The sequence below is a fragment of the Xyrauchen texanus genome, chromosome 36, assembly GCF_025860055.1.
Source record: "Xyrauchen texanus isolate HMW12.3.18 chromosome 36, RBS_HiC_50CHRs, whole genome shotgun sequence".
Classification (NCBI taxonomy): Eukaryota; Metazoa; Chordata; class Actinopteri; order Cypriniformes; family Catostomidae; genus Xyrauchen; species Xyrauchen texanus.
The window spans coordinates 19,292,527-19,307,309 of record NC_068311.1 but is presented as its reverse complement, the minus strand read 5'-3'; the positions used below and the strand labels follow the sequence as shown (position 1 = coordinate 19,307,309).

Below are 14,783 nucleotides of genomic sequence, written 5' to 3'. Positions count from 1 at the left end.
TTACAGAAGCCCGTAGATGCCTAGGTTAATCACGATCACAACTTATATTTCTCTTAAGTTTATGTCATGTAGAGATCACATGAAACAACATTTGTTATGTTCAGATCTCAAGAAAATTAAAAAGTGATCATGAGAAAACAACCTTTATGCAGTGATCACAAGAAAACGACTTTTGTTATGTGGAGATCTCGGGAAAATGTAATTGTGATCACATGAAAACAAGACAATGCGTGGCCTTTTACAGCTTATGCAGTTTACCAATCAACCACAGTTACCATAGAATGACCAATCAGAGACAAGTCGTGGTTCTTGTAAGAGAGTTGTGTAATAAATATAATACATAATCTATACAATACATATTCACCATATTTATAGGTTATAGATATATGACCAGTGCATCCTTCATCCTTTAGGGGACAACAGCCTTTCAGGATTTCTCAATTTTTATCAGACGAACTCTCCCTCACAACATCTACTGTTGTAGATAAGACATTTCACCCAAATGGCTCCCAGCACTATATTTCCAAAGAGCAAACTCTAATCTCCCATAAGCCCTCATAAGTCACAAACAGTCATGAGGCACATTTCCACCAAGTCAGCACCACACACTAACTGTATATGCTTTACGATGACAGGCCGACTTCATGAACACATTCTTAAATGAATTGGGGACTGAGTGAGAGTAAACAAAAGCTTTGCACACTCTCTCTTTCTGCCTCTTTTTATAGCTCCATCTCTTTCCTTCTCTCTCGTGTGAGTGAGTGAATGGGAGAGGAGGGGGTGGAAGTCTGGAATGCAGGGACAGGAAGTGTGTTTTGGCTAAGAGGACAGTCAGAGCCTCATGCAGACAGAGTACACCAAGACATGTCATAAAACACACACATGTGCTGAAACTAGGCATGGGTCATGATGGCTGACTAGTCAATTAGTATGGTTGACTAGTTTATCCAGATTTTTTTAATGCATATACATGTAGGCCTATATTAGTTTTAATATTTCTGATGGCAGTGCTTTAATAAGTGTACTGACACCATGTTGTTCTTTAGCTGTTAGACAGGTTTGCATGGTAAACCATCTCGGAAAAGTTCAGTCTTTGAATTCATCACATTTAAAGCCCCGCCTCTACAACTGAACATCTTTGGCCGCTGTGTTGTTTTTTGAACATCCCGACACAAATGTAGCATTTCTAAGACGTACAGTAAACATTAAAAATGCAGCTTTTAAAAGTACAACCTTTGTGTCAAAGTTAATAATGCAGTTAAACTTTTGTGCTATTTTGTGCCATTTTTTTGAGTATCTCTCTAAAAAATTTGTATGTTTCTAAGATGTCAACATGTCAAAGTCAGAATTCCAACTTTTGAAAGTCAAAGCTTTAAAAAGAAGTCCCGATTCCTGCATTCCATACCATTCGGTTTTGCAGGATACAGCTGTTTATCCTTCTGCGGCCACATGTACACATGCGTAGACATTGTATTTTAGCTTCGCTATATGTGACGCATAGTTTAATTTCATGTAAACTGACTGATCTCAGTTCAGGACACTCTGAGCTGTCAGAAAGTGTTAAACTTTCAATGTATGGAGTCATGTGACAAAACAACATAAAGGTGCTCACAGCAGAGTTTGTCTTAGGGAGAAATGCCAACAAAACTACATCTGGTAAGAAACCTAATTAAGTGTTTACAGTGAAACCTGTTTGAGTCAAAAGATTAGGGTCTCTAGTTTCATCCGAATCGCCATTTTAAAATTTGAGTGATTTATCGTGAAACGCCATGCTGCTAAACACAGTGTACCCTAATGTGTATCAGCACAAGGTTTTCATTAGAAATCCTATATTTACCGTGCATTTTCACATTTTCACAGGCTTTATTTGGAGTTAGGATGAAAATACAGTGCATTTTGAACTGTTCTGAGACCAGTGCAGACAGACAGCACACTGGAGGTTAAGTAATTCTCTAAACAGGGAGTAAGGGAGCATCCTATAGCTTTCCAATCACACTCGGGTCGCAGGAGGTAATAACGCCAAATTCCACTCCTTTAATGCACAGCCGCTACAGCCGTAAACATTCAGACAGAAGCCTTGGGTCATTGTGTTACATCTTATGTTGTTTTTTTTAGCATCCTGCCATAAACCTTAAATTTTTACGGTTGCGCATCAACAGTGTACATTCAGTGTCAGGTGAACCTGAAACTTGCCTAATTATACAATGCTTCCTTTAATCCCGATAAGATGACTAGCTATTCAGGCAACCCACAGGCTATTCAATTTTGAAAATATACAGTTTTGCCCATCCCTAACTCAAGCACACACTCATGGACATGGATCATCTTCTGTCATGGAGCTAAATGAGTCAGAGCTAGAGTTGTACCATTCCTGGGTTGATTTCCACCAGCATGCTGGGCCAGGAATGCTGTCATCCAACACATGGGGTGAAGAACAGCCACAGGTACTTGGTCTTTCTTAATTTTGCCATCAGCCATTTATCATCATGCCCAGCCACACCATATTCACAGACACAGTGTGATCATGTGGACTCTGAACACAATATGTAATCCTAGCCGTCCCCTCCCCTCCAGGGGTCCTGCTGTTCTCTTCGAGATCAAACTTCAGTTTTGATGTCACGTAGTGGAGAAAGTGTAACAACTGGTCTTTAAGTCAACAATTGAATCAGGAAATCTGTATTAATACCCAGTCCTAGATTTAGTTGATGCCGTTATTAGTAGGAATGACATGAATGCACAAATAAAAAGATTCTGAAGATGGTTAAATACAGGCATGTGCAAAGCCACCCAATGCAGTGTGTGTGTGTGTATGGATATCCAAGCAGGGCAGTATTGGGTAAGACAGGCAGACACTCTGTGGTGTGTGTGGGTTTGAGAGAGAAAGGAAGATAGATTGAAGAAATAGTGGAATTATTAAGCCGGAGCAAATGGACAGCGGTCACGTCCAATGTGAGCCACAGCCAGAGATGGCTATAGTCTGACTCGCTTAAGTAAGCCAAGCAGCTGTGGATGACCTCAAGGGGAAACAAGCACATAACGTCTCAGAAATCACCATCAGAAAGAGAGGGGTGAATTCACTAAAGAGCTGCACCATTTTTATGCATGGTATTTCAGCAGTTATACATTAATCACCACAATTTATTTGGACCAGGTGCTAAATGCATTGCTGTGCCAAGAGTATGTAACCTTAGTAATTGTCATTCTTTCCAGTTCAAACATACTTCCTTCTAATAAGGTTTTTTATAGATTGTGCCTTATTCATAAAAGTGTGCTGCCACAATTAACACTGAATTATCACTGTTCACACAGAATTTTTTATAAAAGAGATGTTTGTGAAGATTTTCTATTGAACAATGAATAAGTAATTAATCAAATTATGGAAAAGAGATATATAAATGGCATATATCTAGACATAATCAAGTGCACTTTTGACATTTAATAGCCAGGCCCACTGCCTGACCTTGGAGGGACTAAAGTTGCTTAACAGCAAAATAGGGAAGGAGTGCAAATGCACTCGGCAGGCAGCAGTCGGATAATACCCAATGCTCTGTGACAACAACTGTTTGTACTAGCTTCTCAACACTCCGGTTAGGTCAGCTACCCGACCCCATCCCTACATGATCCGACCAATTGTCAAGTATCAGGCACAACAAGCAATGATGACACTTAAAGAGATAGCTCACCAAAAAAACATTCCTTCATCATTCACTAAGCCTTGTGTTTTTTCCAAACCTGTATGACTTTCTTTGTTCCGTGGAACACAAAAGAAGATTTTTGGCAAAATGACTTAGTCACCATTCATTTTCATTATATGGAAAAAAAGATAATTAAAAGCGAATGTTGACTGAGGCAAGCATTCTGCCCAATATCTCCTTTTGTGTTCCACGGAACAAAGAAAGTCATACAGGTTAAAAAAAACATGAGCGTTTTTTACATAAACTATGTATGGGCAAATCACAAGCTTTCTTCTGTAATCGTAACAGTTTATAATCCATCTCTCACTTACTTTTGGAGTTCCAACCTCCTCCTCCATGAGGCTGTGCTCGGCAGAACAGGAGGACTGTGGGAATGTGAATGAGTCCGTGGAGGCTTGAGGCACTGCTGGGGAGCGCAGGTGCCGTACATTCTGAGGCAGGAGGCTCACCTGAGGAGCAGTGCTGCTCGCCTGAAGCACAGAGAATAAGATGCACAATAACTCAATGTCTTGAGAAACATCTTACTTATATTGCTGTTAAAATTGTCATTTTTAGAGGCAAACTGAAGTGTTACCTTGATGACGGTTTGCTCTGCGATGGTACTGGGACGTCTCTGGTGGGCATCAAGGCGGGTTTCAATGGGGAAACTGCAGCGATGTGCCTTCAACCTCTCAACCAGCAAATAGTAGATAGCAGCAAAATGATTGTAACTCTTATTCTGAAGAGACTGCAGTATGGACCAAAAAAATATGAAAATAAATTAGTTGACAGATTTTCTTAAAAAGGGCCATATCCTACACTTTTGTATTTGACTTACAATGTTAGTCAAATTTTCTAGCAACAACAACAGTCAATTGGCTTTATCTTCCACACCTTTTCAGATTCTAACATTTTAGCTACTGTACCTTTCAGGTTTCTACTATATATACACACAATGGCAATAAAAAGTATGTGAGAATACTTTGGAATAAGCTGGTTCCCTCTTTGTCACTCACTCGACATTGCGTCGATGTAGTGACACTAGAGGTCGCCCTTGGGAGCCCCAAACACCTCTGATCTTTGAGAAAAGGCCAATGGGAATTGGCGAGTGGATTTTGCATGCCACTCCCTTGGACATACGGGTATAAAAGGAGCTAGCTCGCAACCACCAATTCAGATTTTTTTCTTCGGAGTCGAGCAGCTGTGTTCAGCGAGCTGAATACATCAGGGAATGGAGGTTACGAAAGTAACCAGGAAGTTTTTTGCATTAATTGGTCATAAAATGTGATCTCATTTTCATCAAAGTCACAAGTATTGACAAACACAATGTGCTTAAGCCAACCACACACAAAAAATTATTATATTTCTCGTCTTTGTTGAACAAACACTTGCTCAATCAGCACAGCTGGTACTGCACATTAGACCTGCACAATGTTCCAAAGACATTTTCGACCTTTCTTGCTTACAGAACTGCTTCAGCTCAGCCAAATTCTTAGGATGTGTAGTGTGAATGGCTCTTGAGGTCATTCCACAACATCTCTATTGGGTTAAGTTCTGAGCTCTGACTGGCCCACTCAAAAAGATGGATTCATATTTTGAAGCCATTCTGTAGTGTATTTCCTGCTGCATCATCCAACTTCAACTGAGCTTCAGCTGGCACATGTAGCCACCCTGACATTATATTGTAGGATATCTTGATAAACGTGGGAATTCGTTTTTCCCTCAATGTTGGTAAGTGGTCCAGGCCCAGGAGCAAAGCAGCCCCATATCATGATGCTCCCTATACCTTACTTCACCGTTGGTATGCTGTGCCCTTTTAACACTATAAGTAGTGCTGCGTGTTCTTTCCAAACAATTCAACTTTAGTTTCATCAGTCCACAAAACATTTTCCTAGTAGCATTGTGGAGTGTCAAGATGGCCTTTGGCAAATTTGTTGGAAATCAGCTGCTTTCTTCATGGTGTCCTGCCATTGACACCATGATTTTTGAATGTTTTCAGTATAGTAGACTCATGAACAGAGATAACAACAACAACTTACATTTATATAGCACTTTTCTCAAACTCAAAGCGCTTTACATAGTATAGGGGGGAATCTCCTCAACCACCACCAGTGTGCAGCATCCACCTGGAGATGTTAACCAGTTCCAATAATTCCTTCAAGTCTTTAGCTGTCACACTAGGGTTATTTTTTACCTCATTGAGCATTCTGCAGTGTGCCCTTTGAGTCATCTTGACTGGACGGCCACTCCTAGGGAGAGTAGCCACAGTACTAAATCGTCTCTATTTATAGACAATTTGTCTAACTGTGGACATATAAACATGTAAGCTCTTCCAAAAACCTTTGCAACCCAATGCAAAGAAACAATTATTGATCATATGTCTTCCGAGATATTTTTTTGTGAGGCATGGTTCACTTCATCAGATGCTTCTTGTGAATAGCAAACTCAAAATGTTTGAGTGCTTTTCATAAGTCAAAGTAACTCTAACCCACATCCCCAACCTTGTTTAATTAATTGAATGCCATGTTTTCCATCTCCTGACTCTAATTAGCTTTTGTTGATGTCATTAGCCTAGGGGTTCACATACTTTTTCCAACCTACACTGTGAATGTTTGAATGATGTATAAGAACAATACAATAATTTGAGTTGAATGATGTATAAGAACAATACAATAATTTGTATTGTTAGTTAAAACAGATTGTGTTTGTTCATTATTGTAACTTAAATGAAGATCAAAACAGGTTTTAGTAACAAATTAATTCAGGTAATTCCAAAAGGTTTACATACTTTTTCTTGCCACTGTATTAATGTGTGTAAATGACCTCTGTAATGATTGGCTAGACTCATCATATGTGCAGTGAGTAAAAATGCACCTGTAAACATGATAAACTTGAACGGTCATATGTGTATCTGCTAAGAGTTCTGATGTCCAAATGAATTGGCATTTGTCAGAGAATACAGAAAGACACAATAGCCTTTTTTTTTCTTCAAAAAAGCATGAAAACACATTGTTTAATTTCCTTTGTTTAAAAAGTAATTTGTGCATGAGGCCTTACCTCTACGGTCTTGTGCTGGTCGATGCCCAGGCTGTGCATTAACCTGAGCACCTGCTCACTGTATTCTCCCACCCCAGCCTCCCCCTCTGCAGTCTGCTGATATAACATTGGCCTCTGCACAGGGACCTCCATAACCATCCACTTGTGCTCCTTTATTTGTCCTATAGACAGACGTTTGGAAGGGTCCAACACCAACATCCGCCTGATCAGATGCTCGCAGTCTGCATATGAAAGTGGAGAGAGGAATAGAAAGTGAGAGGAGTAAGAAAAACAGAACATATCCTCTACCTTAAAAGAGTTTTTCAGGTTCAATACAAGTTCAATTATAATTACAATATGACCCCAGTGAGATCTTGCTTAATTTTCATCGCAAATGCTATTATTCAGCAATTAGTGATCATGTCACACCAGAGACAGTTTCTGAGATTTCAGTCTTTTCCCATTCTAACTTGTATCTAACACAAGAGAGACAGAAAATAGCCTAAGCTCTGAAGCCTTATGAAAATGGCCGCCAAGTTACCTTACTTGCCTCAATGGGACTACAACTAAATAAATCTAGTATGATTCCCAAAATGTGTCTTCCACGGTATTAATTGGAGTGCAGTGCACCCGGATGTAGTGTCTACATCTTGTCTGTACTTGGTGAGAACAGCAAGAATCTCTTGGAGAGAATCTGTATAATCTCACCCTGAAAGGGTAACTGTATGTTTGCCTCACGGTAAGCACTGGTCTATCTGAGACATACACTTTGGCCTGCTAGACAAAAGTGGTGACAGTATGTACCGTCCACTGCTTGGGACGAGATTTGTGGAACAGTCTGTCTACAAACCCCAACTGAAAACATCCCAATAAATCCAGCACTGTCGAGGAAAAAGGACTCCAAGGATTGGACCGACACAAACTCAAAACACATTATCTCATTCAAGAATGCACAAGGTCTTTTGTCTGCTGCCTGTACCCTTGACTAATGGCCGTGTCTGACTCAGCTGGGCTGAATAAAATTGACGTCAAAGGGCTGTGTGTTAGAGGGCTTGATGTGGGTGTGCGCACTGCTTCACTATTCTCCTGTTGATGTGAGACTCAGGACTCACTCATCCTGTTTATCTGCTGTATTTACGGTTGCTGGAGAGCCTGAGAGACACTAGTGCAAACAGGGGGAGTCAAAGGACTACAGTAACACTCCTTGTGCTGGAACACAGCAGGATGCCCTCCTGCTTAAAACATCCTCCTCCCTTCACCACAGGGAATAAAGAAATCTCATTACCAAATTCATGTGGCACTAGTGAACTGTTACAAGGTTGCATGTAGAAATCATTATACATAAAAAAGCGGTGAGAAAAAGTTTGTGAAACCTGGAAATAAGAGGTTTACGATAGTGGATTTTGCCGATAGCTGATATCATCATTATGCATATTGTTTTCACAGTTTCATATTCAAGCCACGGTCATGCAAGTCCTGCAAACTATGGAAGAGCATGCAAAATTACTAAATTACTATATGATGTTATGTTTTTGAGCTTCTGTTTTTTTTTTCATCCTCTTTTTCTCCTAATTTGTAATGCCCAATTCCCACTACTTAGTAGGTCCTCGTGGTGGCACAAGGTTATTCACCTCAATCCGGGTGGCAGAGGACAAGTCTCAGTTGCTTCCGCTTCTGAGACACATTTGGAGGCTCATGCTATTCTCTGTGATCATCACACAACTTGCCACGTGCCCCATTGAGAGCGAGAACCACTAATCGCGACCACGAGAATGTTAACCCCTGTGACTCTACCCTCTCTAGCAACAGGGCCAATTTGGTTGCTTGGGAGATCTGGCTGGAGTCACTCACCACACCCTGGTTTCAAACTCATGAATCCAGGGGTGGTAGTCAGTGTCAATACACGTGAAGCTACCCAGGTTCCTTAAGCTTCTGTTTTTAATAAATTATAAAATCACAAATATTTAATATATTTAAAATGCAACAATAAACCATTTACTCCACTTTGCAACAATATAAACATGCAGCTTTTAAATATGTATTCTTTGCATTGAGCCAAGAGGGCAATCGTTGAAATGTAGTTTTTCTATTGGTCACACGTCTTCTCATCATATGAATTCACAGGTCAGAATTCAAGGAACGTGAACTTTGGCAAGCAGCGTAATGCAGAATTTCTTCGCATGAGCTTGCGTTTCCAGTCTGTTGCTTTCTGATGTGTATGAATAGAAGTGAATGGAGTGTATAGTGTGATGAAACTTTCTGAACAAACAGTTTAAACAAGTGATAAACCAAAATGTAGGCCAGACTGATATACAGGCCAGGCTGATTAAATCAGACAATATTTCGGCATTTTAGGATCATCGTCATTGGATAATCAGGCACTTGGACAATTAAAAGAAGTGTTAGTTGCCCCTTGTGGGTTTCAATGGAAAGTATACCATTTATGATAAAATGTATTAGTGCATTTTGAGTAAATATTGTGTAAAATACTGTAAGTGCTTATTTGATCTGAACTTTGTGTGTAAATCTCATTTGCTATAATTAAATCACTGTATTACAGAAATCAGCATTATGTGGGCCATTGGCCACCTTAATCTGTAGATATCATTCATTGAAAAACAATTGTTGTTCAAAGTCATAAATGGAAAAGTATGTTAATCCTTATATTTATCAACAAGTGTAAACTTCTTTAAAGGTAAGAACCCAATCTTTGCTAATCAGACCATAGCACTAGATATACAGTGAGGAAAATAAGTATTTGAACACCCTGCTATTTTGCAAGTTCTCCCACTTGGAAATCATGGAGGGGTCTGAAATTGTCATCGTAGGTGCATGTCCACTGTGAAGAGACATAATCTAAAAAAAAAAAATCCAGAAATCACAATGTATGATTCTTTAACTATTTATTTGTATGATACAGCTGCAAATAAGTATTTGAACACCTGTCTATCAGCTAGAATTCTGACCCTCAAAGACCTGTTAGTCTACCTTTAAAATGTCCACCTCCACTCCATTTATTATCCTAAATTAGATGCACCTGTTTGAGGTCGTTAGCTGCATAAAGACACCTGTCCATCCCATACAATCAGTAAGAATCCAACTACTAACATGGCCAAGACCAAAGAGCTGTCCAAAGATACTAGAGACAAAATTGTACACCTCCACAAGGCTGGAAAGGGCTACGGGGAAATTGCCAAGCAGCTTGGTGAAAAAAGGTCCACTGTTGGAGCAATCATTAGAAAATGGAAGAAGCTAAACATGACTGTCAATCTCCCTCGGACTGGGGCTCCATGCAAAATCTCACCTCGTGGGGTCTCAATGATCCTAAGAAAGGTGAGAAATCAGCCCAGAACTACACGGGAGGAGCTGGTCAATGACCTGAAAAGAGCTGGGACCACCGTTTCCAAGGTTACTGTTGGTAATACACGAAGGCGTCATGGTTTGAAATCATGCATGGCACGGAAGGTTCCCCTGCTTAAACCAGCACATGTCAAGGCCCGTCTTAAGTTTGCCAATGACCATTTGGATGATCCAGAGGAGTCAAGGGAGAAAGTCATGTGGTCAGATGAGACCAAAATAGAACTTTTTGGTCATAATTCCACTAACCGTGTTTGGAGGAAGAAGAATGATGAGTACCATCCCAAGAACACCATCCCTACTGTGAAGCATGGGGGTGGTAGCATCATGCTTTGGGGGTGTTTTTCTGCACATGGGACAGGGCGACTGCACTGTATTAAGGAGAGGATGACCGGGGCCATGTATTGCAAGATTTTGGGGAACAACCTCCTTCCCTCAGTTAGAGCATTGAAGATGGGTCGAGGCTGGGTCTTCCAACATGACAATGACCCCAAGCGCACAGCCAGGATAACCAAGGAGTGGCTCTGTAAGAAGCATATCAAGGTTCTGGCGTGGCCTAGCCAGTCTCCAGACCTAAACCAAATAGAGAATCTTTGGAGGGAGCTCAAACTCCGTGTTTCTCAGCGACAGCCCAGAAACCTGACTGATCTAGAGAAGATCTGTGTGGAGGAGTGGGCCAAAATCCCTCCTGCAGTGTGTGCAAACCTGGTGAAAAACTACAGGAAACGTTTAATTGCAAACAAAGGCTACTGTACCAAATCTTAACATTGATTTTCTCAGGTGTTCAAATACTTATTTGCAGCTGTATCTTACAAATAAATAGTTAAAAAATCATACATTGTGATTTCTGGATTTTTTTTTTAGATTTTGTCTCTCACAGCGGACATGCACCTACGATGACAATTTCAGACCCCTCCATGATTTCTAAGTGGGAGAACTTGCAAAATAGCAGGGTGTTCAAATACTTATTTTCCTCACTGTATATGAATATATTTTTACTTTATAATATAAATCTGTGTAAGCCCGTTTATCGGTCCAATGGCGGTCTCCAATAATATGGGTGAAGGTCTCTGTGCATTACTGTCTTTCCTTTAACGCAACACAACAAGATTAAATGAAATACATTTTCTCTTATGTATTACCTCGTTATTTCATCTGACTCCATAAATGAAAAAGGTTTTAATGATATCTGAGCATCATTAAAAGTGAGCGAATGTTTGATTATTCTTTTTAACTCTTTAATTATATTTTACACGTTAGATTAGGAAACTACGTCGCTTTGAGGTCCTCGCATGTTTTTCTCTTTTATGCGGGTCTCACACTCACAAGCTCATCAGCTTTGGATCATCAAACAGAGGTAATTGCTATATACCTAAGATCGGTCACTTTCATGTTTTCACAATCAAAGATACTTCAGTATAGCCCCATGGAATTGCATACACTTGAATTTAACTTAACGTTTTCTTCAGGAGAGGTCACGGCCACTTTTACAGATGTAAGTTGACCAACATAACTTCTCTTGTAATAGCTTTGGATTGGCCATGCGTGGTTTCCCGCGTACACTTACCTGGAGAAACATTAAATTAAAACATTACATTTGGGTAAGACACACCCGAATTTAGATTGGTCAAGCAGCATTTGCTGTTCTAAATGGAAATTCCCTTTTTGTCTTTGCAAACCAAGTACACTTGAATTGATGCTAAATATTAGTCCTCACTAATCTGACTTGCGGTAACATACAAATCGTTTAATCTGCTTGTGAAAACAATTTCAGAGTCAGTTAGAATAAAATCAAATGTTTACAATTTATTGACCAGGTAAATAGAACAATAATTCAAATCCAATTCATAGAGTAAAATCATCAATCAATCAAATATAATAACAACAATACAGAAATCGAGGAATTTATAGAAATATTTAGCTGGCAACGAGAACTACACACAGCGATCTTGTTGGAAGTCTACCTACAGACTCTTCGAATCTTTTTCCCATTTTCCTTATAAACCCAGATAATTCAATATACTTACCAAATGGTGGTGTCTGTCATTATAATTAGATTGTGGTCCCCTATTGAGGGGTTCACAACTGTGGGATCAGAATTTGTAATTGAATGGGTTTTTGATTCCTGTAGATTTACATACAGGAGGTAGTTTGTATTGAGGGTCTAGGGGAGGGCACACCTTTAAGGGGCACACCACATTTCTCATATTTTATAACTTCTTTCAGCTTTTCATTATGGCTGGGAGAATGAGACCAGTTTACCAGGTGCACTGAGACACTTTAAACTATATCAAACATGTATATTTACTTTTTGTACACACTTAACATTGCATAGGTTTTTAGTGAGCTTTAAGGGGGTTTAAGGGGAGATGACGAGACTGTAGAAATGAGGTGTGAGCTGCACTGTTTGCTGCATCTCGGATGTTGCTGTTACATATGCAAGAGAGAGTTCAAATGTTAATTCTCATGAGAGCCTTTTGTTTTCTCGAGGAGTAGCCCAGACTCGCTGGCACCCGCCTTACATCTGTTTCAGTTCAAGTTAGGGCTGTTGATTTAACATGTTAATTTAATGCAATTAATTATATAATAAATAATGCATTAATAAATATATGCAATTAATCTTATCCCTGATCGTAAAAAAGGATTATTCCTACTATCAGAGCAATTCAAACTTGAAGTACCACTTTTTTTCAGCAGGGAGCAGAAAGCGAAACTCCAGCTGTATAGGCAAAGCACAGCTGTAAAGAGAACAAACCACACTCAGAATTGATTGACATTGCGACAGCACAAGATGAGAACGCGTTCTTGCGTTCAAACACAGCTGGAAGCAGGGATCTCGAGACATGTTTTCTGAGTTTTCAAACTATGTTTAACTTGACTCAACAACCTAAAAACATGGCGTTTATGACGCAATGCAACCAAAGTGAGACACTTCAAAAGCATCCGTCTGACGCATGTTTACATTGACACATCCTATGAAAAACTCCAATAATAAATCTATCTGGGACAGATTGACGAATTCCATTGCAAAATGGATTGCTGTGGACTGTAGGCCAATGATACACTTATGTTCAATAATATGACAATATATTACCTTCTAAATCCTCATTTGTCTTGTTTATTAATGCTTTATCATCATAGACAATAATGTTATGCATTTTTATTATTTGAAATATAATATTTGTTATGATCAAAAATATTATTATTTATTCATTATATATTGAATTACTGTTATGGTGTGTGTGTGGGGGGGGGGGGGCATCAAATATTTATATATGTGATTAATTTAGATGAATTAATCAGCATTTGATGTAATTAATTTGGTTAAAAGATTAAACATTTTAATCGATTGACAGTCCTAGTTGAAGTTTATTGTTGATATCCTGTTTCAGTGGTCTGCAGCAGATCAAAGTTTAGCAATTCATTGGAACTTAGCCCAGGAGTATGATTTCACAATTTTAAATACATACTTTCTTTGGTTTGAGGCACTCTGCAACTGATTTATCCCTAAGTTTTGAACTATGCAACATGACCCAGTTTCTTTCAGTTTTAGACCGTAGAGAAAAGCTGTAGAATTCTGCAGTACAATCTCGTTTCATCATGGAATTCACTGATCCTCTCTGTTTAAAGCAGCTCCATGCCATTTCACTCCAACCATCATGGTTATGGTATGCAGAGTTTTGTTTTTCTCTGTTTATTTACCATGAACTATTTCCTACAAAACACAGTTCCTGTAGTACTGTGACCTCGTTTGGTAAATCTCTGGGCAGGTTAAGCCAAACCTTTATGACAGCATATAATTATATATAACAGCCTGAGTAAAACTAAGACGACTTGATGAAGATCTGATCACATTCTAGGAGTCATTTCATCAGATATCGAGCAGGTTTTAGAAAAGGCTTGAAATCAGCAGTGCGAATGGAGAGCATTTAGAAAGCGAAAACACCATTTTCAAATGTATCCAGATTAATATGGACGTAGCCTAACTAAGGCGCGATGCAACAAGTTTCCAAGAAAATTGTTTGTCTACAATAAATGTGATACTGTTGCACAACATGACACAGTCACAGCCAATTAAAAGATTTTTTAAGTTAATATACATCTACTGAATATGGCAAAGGATTTTGGAACAATGAAATTTCATAGTGCCTGGAGCAAACCAACATAACAGCACATGAAATAGAACCCAAGCGATCAACAAAATGTCTCGTTGCTTATCGTGGCTGGTTAGCACAAAAACGCAGATTTACATGGAAGAACATCTCGTGCAAAAACACTTTTTAAAACAACAGCTTTTTTAGATACCATGTCAAGTTAAAAATAAGTTTAACCTTTAAAAACATGTCTTGAAACATCTGCGTTCGGTTGTCATTGTTGTGCTGCATCTAGCTTTTGTAGAGCAAGAATCCTTTTGTATTTCTAAGTATTTCTAAATAAATGAGAGTTTCCCTACATGTCATAGAAGATACTGCCACTACAGAGAAAAGGGTCACTGAATGTTCTGTCTTGTCATTAGTCCTCATTAAAATAGCTTGGATAACCCTGGAAATGACCCCCTAACATTGTGACTGAATCGACAAATAAGACAAAATTCCCTGAACATCATACCAGGCTCTCATAATCTCTGTATATGTTGTATTCACTGAATGGTGTTTAGTGTGTCGCATGTAGTGTTCTGTATAGTGCGTGCTATGAATTTTGGCTGAGTGTACACTG

The 14,783-nt window shown here is 39.2% G+C and overlaps 1 protein-coding gene across 1 annotated transcript in view; it reads right to left on the bottom strand.

Moving 5' to 3' along the window:
* The window catches only part of sik2b (salt-inducible kinase 2b), a 62,459-nt gene that overhangs the window by 10,859 nt on the left and 36,817 nt on the right, over positions 1-14,783 (bottom strand). Inside the window, exons 7-9 of the mRNA XM_052106951.1 lie at positions 6,732-6,952; positions 4,270-4,422; positions 4,007-4,165 (exon numbers count right to left, since the gene is read on the bottom strand). Coding sequence (XP_051962911.1) covers positions 4,007-4,165; positions 4,270-4,422; positions 6,732-6,952 — 533 coding nt within the window. The remainder of the gene's footprint in view (positions 1-4,006; positions 4,166-4,269; positions 4,423-6,731; positions 6,953-14,783) is intronic.